Source organism: Hyperolius riggenbachi, chromosome 3 (assembly GCF_040937935.1).
Source record: "Hyperolius riggenbachi isolate aHypRig1 chromosome 3, aHypRig1.pri, whole genome shotgun sequence".
Lineage (NCBI taxonomy): Eukaryota > Metazoa > Chordata > Amphibia > Anura > Hyperoliidae > Hyperolius > Hyperolius riggenbachi.
Window position 1 is genome coordinate 467158403 of NC_090648.1, and position 20135 is coordinate 467178537.

General features: G+C 45.5%; 1 protein-coding gene across 2 annotated transcripts in view; it reads right to left on the reverse strand.

Moving 5' to 3' along the window:
- Nucleotides 1–2070: 2070 nt before the first annotated feature.
- SPX (spexin hormone) overlaps nt 2071–20135 on the reverse strand; it is a 49800-nt gene continuing 31735 nt past the window's right edge. For both annotated transcript variants that reach the window (XM_068273039.1, XM_068273038.1), the window contains 5 exons: nt 16400–16480; nt 16247–16304; nt 9687–9749; nt 4371–4457; nt 2071–2432 (listed from right to left, as the gene is read on the reverse strand). In XM_068273039.1, the coding sequence (XP_068129140.1) occupies nt 2374–2432; nt 4371–4457; nt 9687–9749; nt 16247–16304; nt 16400–16480 (348 nt within the window). In that variant the 3' untranslated portion in view covers nt 2071–2373. The remainder of the gene's footprint in view (nt 2433–4370; nt 4458–9686; nt 9750–16246; nt 16305–16399; nt 16481–20135) is intronic.

Genomic DNA, 20135 nt, shown 5'->3' on the forward strand with positions numbered 1-20135 from the left:
AAACTAAAATACAAAGTGTGCCAAAACTGAACACTGAGATCAAGTTGCGGGCCAACCTCAATGTCTGGTAGCTACCCTCCCTTACCCAGTTCCCTGGTGTCTAGTGGCCCCCTCCCTGCCCTATACAGTCCTCTGCTGTCTAGTGACCACCCACCTTTCCCTATACAGCATCATGGTGTCTAGTGCTTCTCCCCCTCCCCCATATAGTTTCCGTGGTAATCTAGAGCTTAACTTCCAATATAGCATCCCTGGTGGTCTAGACTGAGCCAAACACAATGCCAAGTGGGGAAACCACTTGTGGGCCAAAATTGATTGCTCTGAGGCCCAGATTTGGCCCACGGGCCAGAGTTTGACTCTGATGTTTTGCATTACTGTGTGCCACACATTCACTTACCAGCTGGAGGAGATCCAAACACCAGGGGGAAACCCACACAAACATGGGGAGAACATACAAACTCCATGCAGTAAGTGATTCAAAGCCAAGGCTTTTTTCACACTGCATCCGTTGTGTTCCATTGCGATGCAAAATATTATCACACTGCAACACAATACAACTTTATTTCAATGGAATGTGGACATTGTCGCATCAGCGGTGTAGTGTGTCCATGGGATCCAATGGGACCACTAATGGAGGGAAAACTGATAACCAATCAAATTAATGGAATCAATTTGATGAGATTGGTTATTGTTTTTCCGCTCATTAGTGGGCCCAAACAATCATTTCCAATGTAAACGTACAATCGATTATCCTGGAAATTGTATCAATAATGGCCAGCTGGCCACCTTGAGGCCGGTTTCAGACTGCAGATTGGCGGCAGCGTTGACAAAAAACAGGTCTTCGGGGATCACTGTGTTAGTACGTGGTAATCCCCTTCTGGCCCACAGCCAAACAGAAAGTGACGCTCGCTAGCACTCGCTTCCTGTTTCGGAAATACGGAAGTGCACAATAGCGTATTGTTAAAATATGGTTCGCCGCAACGCCAGCACCAATATGTTTTAAAACCTCTGTGTCGCCATAGACTTACATGACGTCCGGTCTGCCGCACGTCGCCTCAGGTCGTCGCGTGGCAACATAGGTATGCGCTTGTGGTAGATCGGTGACTTTTATTGTACCACACTGCACTGCATGCTGTATGAAGGCACCCATAGGCTTTCCTTGTCATAGCGGTGAGGTCGGTAAAATGAACCACCGCCCGAGTGTGAAAGGCTCCTAAGACTCAGCACAATACTCCTTACAACACTTTCACACTGGGCCGGTGTGCTATTTTTCACCGCACCCCACCACCGGGCAATGAAAGTCTATGGAGAGTTTCATACTGCCACGATACAGCGTGACGCAACGGAAGTGACTTTTCGCCGCATCCCGACGCTAGGACAAAACTACGTTAACGCGCGTGCTTGCTGTGCACTGCGTCGGATCGGAAGTCATGTTACTTTATGGCGACGTGGGGGTTTTAAAAATGTTGGCGTTGCGACATTGCAGCACATGGGCGGAATAGTATTTTAACATTATGCTTCCATGCACTTCTGCTTATCGAAGCAGAAAGTTGCGGCAAGCACATATCACATCCTGCTTGGCTGGTGGCCAACGTGGTGTTCCCAGAAGGCCTGTTTCTGGCAGTGTGATGCAGTGTGGCAGGCGCGATGCACCGCATCGCTGCCGCCAGTTCGCAGTGTGAAACCAGCCTTAAAGAAAAACATTTCTTAGTTACAGATGATACAAATCCTTCAATAAATCTGCAGTGTGTCTACTTCCTGCTTTCATGGAAGCAGACAAAGGGTTAACATCCTGTGTTTTCAAGCTAGCTGCTCTGCCAAGGCAACCAGCTGACACAGCTGAGAGATCAAATTACAGTTGTGGTTAGTCACAGATGAGGGGGAATTTGTCAGGCTGAACTCTCTAAATACATACAGGGTGCATTCCTCTATGTTTTCCTTCTGCCCTGGGCAAGAGTTCAGGTCCACTTTAAAACATCACAACATCCTTAAAATAGAGAATATTTATTGCAAGTCCTTTTCGTATGCACTTCCCCAAGACCAAACCCATTATTAACAATCTCACACCACAATGTAACCAAAATAGCTCAGATGAACTTTAATTCTCACATATCTGTAGATATAAAATAATTTTCAATATTTTACAGTCATTTTGAAGCCGAAGACTTGAATACGGTTAAACTAATGTAGCAGTAATCAGAAGGTGGTTTAGATGATGGTTTGGATGTAATCTTCTGTACAGGTTGCCGAGTAACAGGGTTACTATAGTGAAACAGGTGACTTAGCAGGTGTCCGTCCACCAGGTACACACACGGGGGCCCAGCAGGGGAGACACGAGGATAGGATGGAATATGTCACATGGGGAGCGGCGTGATGTCACCAACTGAATAGAGACTCCGGTAAGTAGCTGGCCTGGTCTACTGTGCCGTCTTCAGCTGCAGCAAATACAAAATGTATCACAAATGATGTATTTACTGACATTATTAGCTGGCAATAAAATATTTATATTCAAAATAACAAACATTCAGTCTGGACGAAAGTGATATTTTGGGGTGCATGATATAGAGGCAGGAGGAAAAGTGGGCTCCAGGTGAAGCCGATATAGGGCTAAACAATAAATACTGTTGTTAATTGGGCGCCAAATGAAAATGATAAATATTTACAATGCTAATGACGATAGAACATTAATAAATGTTACTGATATTTTATTACAACCAAACCTAACTCTACTCTCACACAGAACCCTCCCCCTTAAAATACCTAACCCTAAACCCTCCCTTCCTAACACCTAACCCTAAATCTCCCCTTCCTGACACCTAACCCTAAAACCCCCCATCCTGACAGCTAACCCTAAAAGCTCCCTTCCTGACATCCAACCCTAAACCCCCGCATCCTGACGCCTAACCCTAACCACCCTTCCTGAGGCTTAACCTTAAACCCCGCTTCCTGACGCCTAACCCAAACCGCCCCCCCCTTCCTGAGGCCTAACCCTAAACCCCACCTAACCCTCAAACCTCCCTTCCTGACATCCAACCCTAAAACCCCCCTTCCTGACACCTAACTCTAAACCCCCCCTTCCTGATGCCTAACCCTAAACCCCCCTTCCTGACACCTAACCCTAAACCCCCCCTTCCTGAGGCCTAACCCTAAACCCCCCTTCCTGACACCTAACCCTAAAACCCCCCTTCCTGACACCTAATCCTAATTACCCCCCTTCTTGACGCCTAACTCTAAAACCCCCCTTTCCTGACACCTAACCCTAAAACCCCTCTTCCTGATGCCTAACTCTAAAACCCCCCTTCCTGACACCTAACCCTAAAAACCCCCTTCCTGACTCTAAACCCCCCCTTTCCGGACACCTAACCCTAAAACCGCCTTCCTGACTCTAAACCCCCCCTTTCCTGACACCTAACCCTAAAACACCCCTTCCTGAGGCCTAACTCTAACCCCCCCCCCCCTTCCTGACAACTAACCCTAAAACCTCCCTCCCTAAACCCCCGCTTCCTGACACCTAACCCTAAAACCTCCCTTAACAACGCCTAACCCTAAAACCCACCATCCTAACACCTAATCCCTGAGGCCTAACCCTAAACCCCACCTAACCCTCAAACCTCCCTTCCTGACATCCAACCCTAAACCCTCCTTCCTGACACCTAACTCTAAACCCCCCTTCCTAACACCTAACCCTAAACCCCCCTTCCTGGTGCCTAACTCTAAACCCCCCTTCCTGAGGCCTAACCCTAAAACCCAAAGCAGGTGGTTTGGTGCACGGCACTCAGCGCCAAAACTAGGTGCCGCCATAGCAGTAATGTTTTACTGTGTGGAAAGCGTAAGGGTAATTCGGGGTTACTTCTCCCTCTGAGTTGTTTCGGCTCGGGGGAGGGGAGGGGGGGGTAGTATTTAAAGTTGCCGAGGATTTTGTTTTGTTACTGGACTGTTCCTCAGAGGGGCTAACAATTTAATCCCTACCATATTTACAATAGAAAGGAGCATAGAGAATATATGAAATAACAATCCCATAAAGATCATCATCACATTTTGCACAACACAGTGACATCTTGTGGTTGTTTTACTATACTGCAGTTTAAGGTAATAATGTTGTTGAATCTCTAACAAAAATGACATGGAGGGAAAAATAACTATATTAAGGGGAGTGACACAGAGGGAGACACAGCTTTTGAATGGACTGGGTGCTGACATGTACATGAACCTAGAAGGTAATCTGGCTGTGGTGCAGCTGCATTGGCCTCAGAGCACTTGGGGCCCCTGTGCAGCTGCATAGCCCACAAGGGCCTATGTCCACCCCTGGCGTGAGAACTTTTCACTACGCCACCGTGCTGCCCATATACCATACAGGTATCTACTTCTCTTACCTTCCTCCTGTGCCTTCTGCAGAGAGCTCAGAAACATGGCCGCTGCCTCTGATATGGTGATGGGACTGGTGTTCCGACTACGAGTCTCTAGAGGAGAAAACATCCATCAGTACCAACATGTCCTCAGTTGGGATCAACAGAACCTGAATAAAGCCCCATACACACGTCAGATTTTTCCGGACGGGTCGTTTGAATGTCCCGTCGTTCAGTCGTCCGCACGCTAAATTGGGCGTGTGTACAGACTGTCGTTCGGGTGATAAGACTGGTTTTGAGCGATCCGCCGGGCTTCATTCAGCTTTCTAGCGTCCATGCACGGCCTGGAGGCTCGATAAATATTTTCTGTTGCACAGGGTTGTTTGTGCATTTTTGGCAAATACCAGCAAGCACGCGTATCTGTCACCAGGCAATCCCCGCCTGTGCCGGATACAGGGGACTTTGCTGCATACAGGACAGGACTACCTGGATTTACTCAAGTAAGGATGGAACCAGCATTGCCATGGTGCTGAAGGACAGCGCCACAAAACCTTTCTCCCCATTGCCCGAACACAGGAGCAACGATCAAGCAAATAGCTACTATTTGCCTGAGTAATGCTATTTAAAGAGACTCTGTAACATAAAAAAGAAACCTGGCCTGGAGGGCACTTACCTCGGGAGGCGGAAGCCTCTGGTTTCCCCTGTCCTCCTCCGTCCCACAGTGGCTGGACCCACCCGAAACCACAGCTGACAAATTGTCATGCTGTGGCGCAAGCGCAGTAGCTCCTTCAATATTTACTTTCCCCGGCTCCAGTGCAGGCTCAGTAGCGGCTACCCAATGGGGTATGGCAGAAATAGTCGAGCCTTATCGGGTCCACTCTACTGCGCAGGTACAGGCGACTTAGATTGGCTATTTACGCCTTAGCCCAAGCCAAGAGCCGCTACTGCGCCTGCACTGGAGCCGGGAAGGTAAATATTTACATGCCTGCCGTTCGGTGGCCTAGAGTGCTGCCACCGTGGGACAGAGTAGGACAGCAGGTAAAGCCTCGATAGGATCCAGAGGCTTCCCCCTCCCGAGGTAAGTACCCCCCAGGTGCACTTTTCGAAGTTACAGGTTCTCTTCAAGTAACACTGTAGCCAATAAAAAAGTCCACATTCTCACCTACGGAGAGTGAAGACTCTGCATCCTATAGAGCCTTCCTGATTCTCTCACGGTGTCCTCATTCCAGCGCTGTCACCCCATTTCACTGATTCGACCAGTCGACCATCAAGCTGCGACCTGGAACTTAGCGGCAGTGCGAGCGGGGATGCCGGCCAGAGCGGAGGGGTCCACAGCGGCTCATCGCTGGAGCCTGGGAGGTGAGTAAATGCTGCTGGCTACAGGGGGGACACCTAACTACAAGGGGGGCACCATGTCCAGCTACCAAAAGTGGGGATCTGGGAGACTGAAACCCAGGCAGCCAGTCCCGGGATGGTTAAAGAGAAAATGAAAAATTATCTCCTAGGAGATTACTCAGGAGAAAAAAGTGAATTGCATATGGGCCAATGTCCCTTATTTCATTCACTTTTTCTCCTAAGTTTTCTCCTAAGTGATGTTTTTACACCTTATTAATAAAATGCCTTAATAATTTTGACAATAATTTTTGACCTACTTTTTGGTCCTTTTTCAGTTGCGGAGTGATGAAAACTAATTTTAAACAGAAGATGAAAAATTATCTCGAAGGACAAAATGTAGGAGAAAAAGTGAATTGAATAAGGGTAATTTTTAGATTGAATAGCGGCATACAAACACCACCAAAAGCATGCACAGTACAGATGCACCCATCCTCGGAAACACTCGGGGACGCTCCAGGGCTGCTTTAAGAGGAGCCTGTGTTCCCAGAAATAAGGATGCTAACTTACAGTAACTGACTGCCTACATTTATCTACACACAGTACATGCCCAACACCATCTCAGAAATGAGCCTAAAGGTGGCCACTAACAATACAATTTGCCGAACAATCGTTCATATGAACAATCGGAAATGATTGTTTGGGACCACTGACGGACAAAAATCTCGTAACCAATGTGAGCAGATTAAAGGGACCCTGAGCAGTGGATTAACCACTTTGTCCTCCTTGACGTAGTTCTACGTCAAGGAGGACATGTGCGCTCCTGCGCGCTCCCGAGGCTGATCGCGTGCATGCACGCGTGCTCCCAGCCGCGGATCTTTAGCCCAGGAATCAATGAATCGGGTCATGGTGCCCGATCACTGACTCCTCTCCCCCGCAGAAAAAGCTTCGCTTTTTCTGCGTTCTATCTCCCTCTAAGCGTAAATTGTACGCTTAGAGTGACGTCATGTAAACAAACTCAAGGTTGTGTAAAACTACATCTAAATGTAAAAAAAAATAAAAATACACATATATTCACCCCAAACAAATACTATTTACATTCCACCCTCCCAAAAATACCCACATAAAATGTTTAATAATAAAAAAACAACAACATTACAATAAAAAAAAACACACATAAATATTTACCTAAGGGTCTAAACTTTTTAAATATCCATCTAAAGATGAAATATTTCTATTTTTTTTTTTTATAAGCTTCTAAATACTGATGGAAGCAAAACGGAAAAAATGCTCTTTTATTTCCAAATAAAATATTGTCGCCATACATTGTGATAGGGACATAATTTAAATGGTGAAATAACCGGGACAAATGGGCAAATATAATACATGGGTTTTAATTATAGAGGCATGTATTATTTTAAAACTATAATGGCCGAAAACTGAGAAATGAATTTTTTCAGTTTTTTTCTTATTCTTACTGTTAAAATGCATTTACAGTAAAGTGGCCCTTAGCAAAATGTACCACCCAAAGAAAGCCTAATTGGTGGCAGAAAAACAAGATATAGATCAGTTCATTGTGTTAAGTAGTGATAAAGTTATAGGCTAATAAATGGGAGGTGAACATTGCTTGGATGCTTAAGTGGTTAAAATGAAATTGGTTGTAACGATCGGTGTAACACAGAGAGGATCTGATTATCGGTGATCTGTAGTATCACCGAGAATACAGATATATACCCGATTATTGATGATCTGCAGTATCACCGATAATCAGATATATCTCTAACCTCTGGACACCTGAGTAATATGAGTGTTTGGTGCAACAGTAATACTTTGAGGAGAGCACCCGTATCAAGGGTGCAAGGCAGTAGAGATACTGCCCAAAGAACAGGCTCCTTCCAAAAGCCTGAGGCTCCCAAAGGGGAGGAGTCAGGCTGAGAATGGGAAGGACCAGAGTGTGAGTGACACCAATGGTGGAGTGTCACTGACAGATCTGTGAACTATCTCTAGATAGAGGAGATAGTTCTCGAGGTCGGACAAGCCAGGTGGGCAACAGACAGACAGATTAGATACAGAGGAAAGAGACAGAATCAGAATCCTAAGGCAAGCAAGGATTGGCAACGGAGTATCAGATATAGCGAAGTACCAAATCAGAGATCAGAAGAGAGGTCAGGAAAGCAGAAGGTCATAACAAATAATCAACAATGTCTAGTCTTTAGGTGTGAGCTCCTTGATCATCAACACCCTGGAACTAGTCTGAATAATAACACAGATAATACACAGTATTCCTAGTCTTGGGTGTGAGCTCCGTAGTCATCAACACCCTGGAACTAGTCTGAATAATCACACAGATACTGACAAAAAGGTCTGAGTGCTACCACGTAGTGATCGCAACGGCAGACAACAGAGAAATGACCAGCACCCGCTCTCCAGCGCCTCCCCTAAGTGCTGGACCAATGGGAACTGATAGAATTGTCAGCTGACCGGCTTGGTCAGCTGACAACCTTCTGGCTGTCATAAAAGCTCGGCACACGTGCGCGTCCTTCTGAACCTGTGTGGACTATCAGTCCCAGCCACACCAGACATGTGTTGTAATGCATCCGCTGTGCTGGACGCGGAACCAGCTGCACCGCTATCAGAGCATGCGGCGGTTTCTCCGCGTTCAGCCATACTGACAGATGTAGGCTTATGCGTGCAAACCGCCGTGTTAGACGCGGAATCAGCTGCATTGCTCTGAGCACCCGCGGCGGCTTTTCCGCGTTTTCTCACATTGGTACTTAACTGGGGCTTCCTGCAGCCCACCGTAGGCTGCGAGGTCCCCCGGCATCCTACCGGCTCCTCTTGGGGTCCCGCTGGCGACTCCTTTACCGGCGACTTTCCGCCAGATTGTCGGGCCAACACTTCCTGGACCGGGACGCTCCACATCATCATGCCGGCCGCTACGCGTCACCACGCCGGCCGGTGTTACAGTCCTGCACATGCACGGTTCTCTAACTCTTAAGTGTTGGGCCGACACTCCGGCGGAAAGTCGCTGGTAAAGGAGCCACCAGCGAGCCCCCGAGAGGAGCCAGGAGGACGCCGGGGGACCTCGCAGTCTATGGTGGGCTGGAGGAAGTCTTAGGTAAGTACCAATTTAATTTAAATCCACTGCTCAGGGTCCCTTTAATAAAATTGATCCAATTTTTGTCCATTAGTGGTCCCAAGCGATCATTTACGAACGTTCATACAAATATTATTTAGTAAAGGATAGTTTGCCAAAATGCATCGTTAGTGGCTACTTTAACACTTGCTTTGCTAAAAGGTTTCCCACAACAATGACCAATCAGTACCTCAGAAGATGAGAGTAGAGATTTGGCCTCAGGGCCGGATTACAGCCCAAGGGGGCACCTAGACATGAAAAAGGGGCTGGTACCTATGAAAGAAAAAGCTGCAAATGGGGAGCAACATGGGGAAATGGGAAGATGATGCCCAACGGAGCTGTTCATGAAAGAGAGGGGCTGCAGTACATGGATGATACACATGGAAGAGGGGGCTGCACATGGAATAGGAGGGGCTACAGTACATGGATGATACACATGGAAGAGGGGGCTGCACATGGAATAGGAGGGGCTACAGTACATGGATGATACACATGGAAGAGGGGGCTGTACCTGGAATGGGAGGGGCTACAGTACATGGATGCTACACATGGAAGAGGGGGCTGTACCTTGAATGGGAGGGGCTACAGTACATGGATGATACACATGGAAGAGGGGGCTGCATATAGAATGGGAGGGGCTACAGTACATGGATGATACACATGGAAGAGGGGGCTGCACATAGAATGGGAGGGGTGCTGCTGTGCATGGAAGAGGAGCCCCAACATACTTGGCCTAGGGGCACAAAAAGTACAAATCCGGCCTTGATTGGATTTACAGAGCATTTTAAAGTGCCTATAGACACTGGAGTCCCTTCAGTTTATAACATGAGAACCAAGAAGGAAGCAGGAGTCTGCAGCTCCATGCAGATAATTACCCAGTTGCAGTCTGTCAAAGAGATCTTTCCTCTGACTCTCATCTGAAATGAACCGCCGTCCCTCTGCGACACAGAACCATGGTTAGTATAGCATAATGTGCAAAAGAAATAGAAATAGCAATTTCACAATGGCCTTTCCATGCCACTATGTCCCTATCAACATTGCAAGTTTAATTTTCTTTACTTTCAAAGCATGACTCATTATACAGACCAGAGTTCCCAGAATCCTCCTCATAGCTTCTAAACTTGGGTTTACATTGCTACTTGACTAGCTATAAATGTAAAGACCTGAAGTTTGCATATATTATTATTATTATTATTATTATTATTATTAAGCCCCATAAGCTTAAGCCTCATATTATTCCTCCAGCCCCATAAGCACCGCTGAGTCCCTTGCCGTCCTCCCACATGCCTCCGTTCGACTGCCATCAGCCCCTGTAACTGGCTCAGCCATTTACCAGGAGTGACTGAGCCATTTACCAGGAGTGATTACGGCTGAACGACTGACTGGAGGGCAGTGAGCGACTGCTTATGGGGCTGGAGGAACCCCGGGTAAGTATCAAATCTTTTGTTTAAGCCGTCTCTAGTACCAGCCCCCTGCAGCCATCCGGTGCCCACGCAGTCTCGTTCGGATCCTCCTGTCCTCGCCGGCAGCTACTTCCGGTTTCAGCGATAGGACCAACAGGCCTGGGAACGTGAGTGATTTTTCGCGTTCCTGGTCGCAATAGCAGTATAGATACAAGGAACGCAAGGAATCACTTGCGTTCCCAGGCCTGTCGCCGAAAACGGAAGTAGCTGCTGGCGGGGACAGTAGGATCCAAGCGAGACTGCGTGGGCACGAGACAGCTGCAGGAGGCTGGTAGAAGCCCCAGGTGAGTAAAACTCTTTTTTTTTTTTTTGCGTTATATAAATATGTATATTTTAGGTAATTAAAAGTATACAGGAAAGTTTTAAAAGTGTTTACAATCAAGTTTTGTGTACTCCTAACAAATATATGTGTGTTACCAGGTTTTTGAAGGGTATCTGAAGTGAAAATAAACTTATGATATAATGAATTGTATCCGTAGTACAGCTAAGAAATAAAATATTAGTAGCAAAGATAGATGTCTCATATATTTTCCAGTACAGGAAGAGTTAGAAAAAAAGGCAGTTGTTATTTTTGTAAAAGAGCTTCTCTGAGCTCTCTAGGCCAACTTGGGTCCAAGACAGTCCTGTTTTCTGCGGCACTTATACATCAAAGAACAGTGAAAGACAACTTCAGATAAGGTTTTACTGCAGTGAAGTTCAAAGGGTCATTAGCTGTGCTACGTTTCATAGTTTAAAGTACAGAGTGTATGTTGTAAACTGCAAATATTAGAGAATGATGCAATGCTCTAAAAAAAAGCTATATAATTGAAAATAAAAATGAGACTCTTTCCTTTGCTACTTATGTTCTAACGTTCTATTAATTATCCGTACTACTTACACAATTCGTCATATCATAAGTTGGGGTTTTTTTCGCTTCAGTTTCACTTTTTTTTTTTTTTTAAACCAAAAATTTGTTTATTAACATATTTTCAAAGGTCACAGTAAGTAATTAGTGTAATACATTAGCATTAGATACAGGGTCAATTCTACTGCACAACATGAGAGAAGAAATACAGATATAGTGTTGAATATATATTTACAGCTAATGGGAACGGACGTAGGTACATGAACACTATTTATACAGTGCCTTCGTGGTATATCATGTAGGATATTGTTCTCCACAATTAAGGATAGATTAAATAACCACTTTAGCACACCTAATTCCCAGAGGCAAAGTGTCTGTGGGTGGCCTCCTTGGTATTAATTTAGTTCAGGTTCTATCCTTCCACCTGTCCCATATTAGGCCCGGTTCACATTAGCGGTTGTTTGCCAAACGGACCGGATGACCTGACCGGATCTGGACTGGATCCGGATCGGAACCGTACGGTTCTGATCCGGATCCGATCCGGATCCGGTCAGGTTGCATCAGGTGTCCATCAGGATGCGATCCGGATCCGTTTGGCAAAAGTTACGTTAAAAACAAAAAAAATGTTGGGGTCTGGGAGGTCAGCAGAAGGGGGACCTGTGGAATCAGGCCCTCTGCTGTTTAGCACTCACCTCCACCTCCGACATGCTGCCAACATCTCCGGATCCGGATCCAGCTGTGCTGCTCCACTCCAAAATGCTTGCCCATGTGTCCCCATCCAATATCGCCGCAACAATCCCCATAGGAAGTGGGGTAGAACATCCGGATTTCTCAGCCAGTGTGTTGTGCGCTCTCCGGTTCCCATTGGTGTGTATTGGCCGGATGGTGCAGTCCGGCTCCGCCCCGGATACGGCTGCCGGAGGAGCCGGATGAAAAAATAGCGCATGTTGGAACGGAGGCCGGAGTCCGGATCCGGCCCGGATCCGGTCCGGCTCCGGTTCGGCAGAACGGACGCATGTGAACGGACGCATAGGCTTTCATTGCTATGCCGTGCGTCCGTTCCGTCCGTTCTGCAAGCGGTGCGGCTCCGGCACGGCGATTCCGGAGGGCCACCGCAAGTGTGAACCGGGCCTTAGGGAGAATTGCTGTACCCGTTTTCTATGCAGATATACTAATTTTTTAAATGCAAGTGTGTTGTCTAGGCGCCTTTTCCAGCTGGATAGTGATGGTGATTCCATAGACAGCCATTTCAGAGCAATCTCCTGCCTTGCCGCAAACAACGTCTCATTGATGAATGCTTTAATGCATGGTTGAGTATCCTCGTCAATTTGCAGACCTAGCAGGCACGTTTTAAGGTCAAGAGATACTGGGCATCCCATTTTATCGTGTAGAAAATTGACCACCTGCAGCCAGAATGCTACTAACGGTGGGCATTCCCACATGAGGTGAAGAAAAGTAGGATTGCTGGTATTGCACTTGGGGCAATTTGCATTGGAGTCAGATTTATACTTGGCCATTCTGGTGGGCGTTAAATAAGCTTGGTGCAATATATATAGTTGAGTGGCCCGCTCTTTGACGCACACTGAGACTTTACGTACATTACTCAAAGCATCTTCCCATTCATCTTCATCTAAATCTAATCCTGCTTCTATCCAGTTATTCTTGGATGTTTGCGTGCGATCTATGGCTTTAGCGCCAATTAATTCTTTATATGTCGCCTATTAGATGTTTTTTAGGTCCATTTTGGATCAATGTAAGTATTGGGTGTGCCATTGTTGCAACAGGAGTCTGAGCAAATTGTCTGCGGAAGGCATGAGACAACTGTATATAACGTACTGGGAGGATAGATTAGGAAACTGCTCTGCAAGCATGTCAAAAGGTTTTAATTTACCCTGGTGCAAAATATGCTTCAAGAAAATTACGCCTGAGCGCTGCCAGAAAAGAGTGTCTGGGATAGTTGTGAATTCTGCCAGTGCCTTGTTGTTCCACAGTGGTGTATGTGGATCAAGCGCCCCATTACTATATAAGGAGTAAATCCTTTTCCATACCAGTTGGGCCTGAGCGAGTACAGTGTTTGCGGATTTCCCTGTGGGTATAGCCTGGCATAGTAATTCCATTGCTACATTTGATTTCCATGGGTCCATGCTGTATCCCAAAGCTTCCGGGTTATAGAGTCTCTCCATGGAAAACCATGCCGACATCTGTTGAAGTTAAGCTGAGAAATAATAATGTTGCATGGATGGGAGCGCTAGACCCCCAAGGCCATTTGGGTTAATAAGAAGAGCATATTTAAGTCTGGCACGTCCATTATTCCAGATAAAAGCAATGAATAGGGACCAAATACGTTTAAAAATAGATAGTGGGATATATATAGGTGACTGGTGAAGAACATATAACAGTTTAGGCAAGAGGATCATTTTAAGTAAATTGATTCTTCCCACCACGGTGAGATACAGCCTGGACCAGGTTTTACATTTGGTTTGGACCAAATTTATGAGAGGGAGGATTTCTGCCTGCATGTACTGCTGGGGAGATAAATGTATTTTAACCCCTAGATATTTAAATGAGTTGACTATCTGCAGCTGAGTAGGCTGCGTGTTGTCAGCGCAGGGGGGTTGATCCACATACATCAGAACTGACTTACTCTTGTTTAACTTTAGCCCTGAGTAGTATCCAGCCTCCTCAATAGTGTCAAGTGCAATCTGCAGAGACGAAGCAGGGTCAGCCAGATAGAGAATAGTATCATCCGCGTACAAGCCTATTTTTTCCTCAATGGTGCCAGTGCGGAAACCATGTATTTGGGGATGAGCCCTTATGCGGCAGGCAAGCGGTTCCACCGCAAGAGCATATAACAAGGGAGAGAGCGGGCATCCCTGCCTAGTACCGCGCCTCAGCGGAAATGGCTGGGATATCCAGCTGTTAGTGCATACTCTAGCGGTTGGGAGTCTTCAGTTTCACTTTAATATAATTTACTTTGCATGATGAGTACTCGTAAAAGATCATGTTTTATAAAAGGATACATGCTGTGCAATTGTTCAGAGACACTGACTCGAGCCCACAGCAGCAGGACTAAATCAATAACAATGTTTATGATGGGGTAAGAGGTTAATGAAAACAATAATATACATGTTTCTATGAAAAGGGTCAAGAAGTGATTCCAGTGTGACTTGTGTAGCAATGATGATATGCTGTAGGTTATATCACTATGTAAAGAAATGTACCAGTACATTTTCTTGTATTTGCAGCTTGCTTCTGAACTTATGAGGAAGTACCGGTATTTCGGCCTGGTGCACACCAAAACCCGCTAGCAGATCCGCAAAATGCTAGCAGATTTTGAAACGCTTTTTCTTCTTTTTCTGTAGCGTTTCAGCTAGCGTTTTGCGGTTTTGTCTCCCGGTTTTGGTGTAGTAGATTTCATATATTGTTACAGTAAAGCTGTTACTGAACAGCTTCTGTAACAAAAACGCCGGCAAAACCGCTCTGAACTGGCGTTTTTCAGAGCGGTTTGCGTTTTTCTTATACTTAACATTAAGGCAGAAACGCATCCGCAATCCAAAAAATGCCTCACCCCGGAAGTATGCGTTTCTGCAAAACGCCTCCCGCTCTGGTGTGAACCACCCCATTGAGATACATTGACCAAGCGTATCCGCAGCCGCAAGCGGCTGCAGAAACGCTGAAAAAGCCGCTCGGTGTGCACCAGCCCTTCCAGTAGATTAAATCTTTTTAAAGGTGGCTACACACCCATACACATTTTTTTTTTTTATTTCTTTTTAATTCAAGAATTACAATCAATTTTTCTGATTGATTGTAACATTTTAAAAAATCTGACCAATGTACCACACATGTGTTTAAATATTCCCTAACTATGAAAAAACTATTTAAAACGCTGAAAAATTGTTTGGGTCTATTCCTTAGTATACTGACAATCAATCCTACACCATTCAATTTTTATAAAAATTGAACAGAAAAATCCACCACTCCTGATCGACTTATATGGGAAATCCAATCAGATTTCTTTCTTTCACAACTTTCATTTTTTCGGGACAACTGATCGTTTGTATCAAATTGCCATAAAATTGGATCATTTTATTGCATTGTGTGTGTGGCCACCTTAAAGGACAACGGAAGTAAAAAGGATCTGGAGGTTGCCATATTTATTTCCTTTTATGCAATACCACTTGCCTGGCTGTCCTGTTGATCCTCTGCCTTTAATACTTTTAGCCATAGACTCGGAACAAGCATGTCAGATATGACAAGATTAGCTGCATGATTGTTTCTGGTGTTATTCAGATAGGTCAGCCAAATAGGTCAGCAGGCCTGCCAGGCAACTAGTATTTTTTAAAAGGGAAATAAATATGGCAGCCTCCATATCTCTCTCACTTCATTTGTCCTTTAAGGGCCAGATCCCTTAGTAATCACAAATAGAAAACGTGAAGAATTTTCAAAGCGATTTCCATTGCTGTTTGAAGGTATGTGATTTTTCCTTGCATTCCTTCAATCACAATAGCTGTGAAAGTGCAAAATCAAAATCGCACATTTGCAAAAAATTAGCAAAATGGCAAGCGCTGTAGTGGAATCACCCTCATAAGGTTCCAGCTCTTTTCAAATTGCTGGCAATCAACAAGTGTACACAGGCCCAGATTTACATCACAGGAGCCTATAGGCACAGGTGTACTGGCACCCTAGACTTCACCCTCCATGAACCTACAAAGCAAGTGTGCTGGCTGTCCAAGCTGTCACTTCTCCCTTTACTTTCCTTGCCCATCTAAAGCTACAGGTGCCCCTTAGTATTATGTAGACAGAGCTATCCTCAGTATTAAGTAGCTAGAGGTGCCCCCAAGTATTGGGTAGCTAGAGGTGGCCTTGACTGAAGGGAGATCTGGTCAGTGGAATGCCGAGAGCCGGGTGAGTAACCTCTCAATTACACTCAGCTCGGGATTCTGCATAGGGAAGGAGGGAGGGAGGCCTCCAAGGAGGGGAATGAGCCGCCTTTTCATCATCAGGTGCCTGTAGGCATCTGCCTACAGTGCCATATGGTAAATCTGGCCTTGATGCACGAGCAGTGCTAGTGTGTCCCGGCCCTAACAGGTAATGTCATCTACACAGGTAGGAAAGTCAAGACACTCACGTGCTCCCTTTAGGTACATCATGGCCTGTGGGGTCCAGTTCCGCCTCTGGAAATGGCTCTGAGGTGGGTCAGGGGGAGAAGAGACATAGGCAGCGGTTAGACACACTACTGAGCGATCTGTGAGAGATCTGTGATTGGAAAATGCCTACCTACCTGTGGCAGACTGCCCGATGGACAGATAACTGAGGCAGACATGAGGAGGAGGAGAGTGCAGGCCGCCCGAGAGCTGTTGTCCTGTAAATACACAATATATTCATCAGAGAAAACACAAACTCTAAATTAATGTATATTATCTTTACTAGCGGAAGAAAGTCCTCTCTATGATCCATACACTCTAAGTGTAGAAGACAAAATCCAGTTGCCTCACTATGATTTAGGTGGCCATACATCTGTAGACTTGACAGACCATCAGATTCGATTATTATCAAATCTGAGGAAAATCGGTACTGCCAAGAGCATGCCTGATCGACAATTTAGCCAATTTCGGGCCGATCAATCAGACATGCTGGTAAATATCGAGCCGACATGCTCGATCACGAGCACTGCAGTAACGTTATGCAATAATCACGAATGACCAACGCAAAGGAAACCTCCAGCCGGCGCAAAGCCCTTCATTCGAACCCCATGTGTTTTCCATCGTATTGCAAGTGGGGTGCTTGTATGACGTCACACGGGCACCAGGGGAGGTGTAAATTTGGGGGGACGCAACTGGTGGCAGCAAGGGGACAAGACAGTGTCTCTGATTTCTCTCTGATCAGATAGGGATCTGTCTCTTGGTCGATCGGCCACCAAAATCGCTTGATGTATGGCCACCTCTGCATAACTGGGCTGCCAAAGGAAACATAGAGAAGCTTCAATTGGAAACCGTTTTTTGGTGTCTGCTAGAAAACATTTGGTCACCCTTGCCAGGAAATGTTTCAGTTGTCATAAGATGAGATGAAGGAAACATCCAGAAACCTATGGGAAATCCACCTTTTCCAGCCAACAAACAGTCTAGCTGATTGACACTTATTATACAGGTGTTAACTGTGTTGAGTTCCTTGCCTCGAGGACCATGTTGCCTTTTAATGCTAGTTTCATACTGGGGCTTTGCGTTGTCCAGATCCATTGCATTGCAACACAACTGATGAGGTGTGAAGTCTTCATAGATTTTGAATCACGCCGCTTTACAGTATGCTAAACAGTTTCAGTTACAATGCAACTTATTAGGCTTGGTTTCCACTTGCACCGGACCATGTGTGGCCAGCACGAGTGAACAGTATAATGTCCGCTCCGATGGTCCGCAGTGATGCGGCTGGAGATCGGGGCAGATGCGTTACCTCTATAGGCTATATCGGGGAGCGTAACCACCTGCCCATGATCATCGCGGGCTGCACAGTAGTGAAGCCTGCTTACCCAATGGATCCATTTCAGATTGACAAGTGTGAAAGGCTACTATTTATAAAATAGGATCCCTTCACTGTCAGTTTTGCGATGAACAGGGAACAGACAAAAAATGTCCATTCTCAGTTCAAGTGCGAACACAGACTTACTTATGGAGGTGTTCGGTGAAGACAGTGAGGTAAAGCTGTGTTCACTGCAAAAGGTTCTTTCCCTGTATTTGATTGGGTGCGGAAAGTACGCAGTCCATCACATCATCACAGCCCTTCACCGAACATTGCCTCTGTAGCAAGCTAAACACAGGTCGACAGAGGTCCAATGCAGAGGGAGATCCGATCGGCCTTCAATAGTGATTAGCAAAGATGGGCTTTTTTTGTTTTGCCATCATTTTTGCGAAAAAAAAATTTTTTCTCACAATTGAGAATATTCACAAAAATATATGGGCATCAATGTATTGAAGTCAGTGCACATGAGAAAAAACATTTTCGTACAGTTGAGTATATGGGCATTAAAGACAACTGACATGAGAAACACTTTTTAAAAAGTGCAAATTTTTGCAAAAATCTTGTAATATTCCCACTTCCTTTTTAATGAAAAGGTGAGAATGCAAAATTCATTAATTTGAGGTCATCCTTAGTCTTCAATCAGAAATCGATCAGAGAAACACCATCTATCTACCACTTTACCGCACTCAGTTTCATCTGAATTCTGATGAAAAATTCACTGAATTGCTGCCAGAGGCGTAGCTAGGACAAATACAATTATTGCGCTGCCTAGGGTCTCCTGTGGCGCACGTGTAGCCTATTACGGGTGGGTACATTTTGTTGCCAAAACTATTAGCAATAAGCAGACACTGAACTAACTCAATAATTAACCTGTGGGGCCAAATGACATACGGTATATGTCATGATGATCCTGGGCAGGTGGATCCTGGGCAAAGAAAAATAAGGTCAATGAAAGTGAGTACTTTATTGATAATGAGGAGAGGAGGGCTTGAGGGAGGCAGTGAGTAGATGGGGAGTGGGCAGAGAGCAGAATATAGCAGGGGAGAAGATCTGCCCCTTCCTCATTCTTTCAAAGGTGCTGCACCCAGGGACAGATGTCCCCCCTTGCAGCACCCCCCCCCCCCCTCCCCTTAGCTACGCCTCTGGCTTCTGCCCTTAGTTGTGCTTCACTTCTCAGTGCATTACAATGTTATGGGGCTGTTGATTATCCCACAACTCCTCCAATTCCCCACTCAGTTCTAACTTACAACTTTGCCTGCTCACACATCTGATTGATAAATTGTCTGAGAACAGTTGAAAGTTGATGAAGTTATGCTGAAGTCAGAAGACCACCTGCAGATTCATCCATAGTGCATTGTAGGGCAGCATGATGGCATAGTGGTTAGCTCTCTCGCCTTGCAGCGCTGGGTCCCTGGTTCGAATCCCAGCCAGGGCACTATCTGCAAAGAGTTTGTATGTTCTCTCAGTGTCTGCGTGGGTTTCCTCCGGGCACTCCGGTTTCCTCCCACATTCCAAAAACATACAGATAAGTTAATTGGCTCCCCCTAAAATTGGCCCTAGACTACAGTACTTACACTACATAATATAGACATATGGCAATGGTAGGGATTAGATTGTGAGCTCCTTTGAGGGACAGTTAGCGACAAGACAATATATATATATACACTGTACAGCGCTGCATAATATGTCGGCGCTATATAAATACTAAATAATAATAATAATAGTGATTGTATGACCACCCAGTGTGAACATAGCATATTTTTTATAATATATCTCGACAAATAGAACAAGCTGGCTGGTACTGTATAAGAAAAATTGAAATCAATAATGCAATAAAAAGGTATTGAGATATGCCACGCTGAGAGCAAAGTACAGGACCACACGGGGTCGGGCTTATGGATATATGTATGGGTGGATCAATGAGATGATGGATCAATGTACAGATGATGCATGAGTGGAGATATCACAGGTAGAGGAATGAGTGAAGAGATGACAGATGGGTAAGTGGATGGACTGACATATAATGGAGTACATATTGCGTGAGTTGGGCACCTGGATGGTGCTACTTAGATTACATTTACAGACCAGTATTTTACTATGCAGTACTCAGCACCAATTCCCGCTTGAACTCCTCGTTGTAAATTCCTAATCCCATCCCCCCACCTAATGCCTAGCCCTAACATCCTCTGCAGGTGCCTAACCCCAAACATAATGCCTACCTCTAACCTCCTGGTAAGAGCCCAAAAAGAACGCCCCACTTAGTGCCTAACCCTAATATCTCCCCCATCCCCTTCCTCCAGTAAGTGCCTAATTCTACCCTTGTAACCTTGACTCCCAAAGTATTGATTGTCCTAGTCTCTCGTCTATGACTATCTAGTAGCCACATTGGGTGCCAAAGCGGTGATTACTGATAAGTAAAACTGCCAGGGGCAGGGCACCCAATTGACCTGATCCGATATAAAGGACCTATAATGGACTGAATGAATGATAAGATAAGTAGCCAG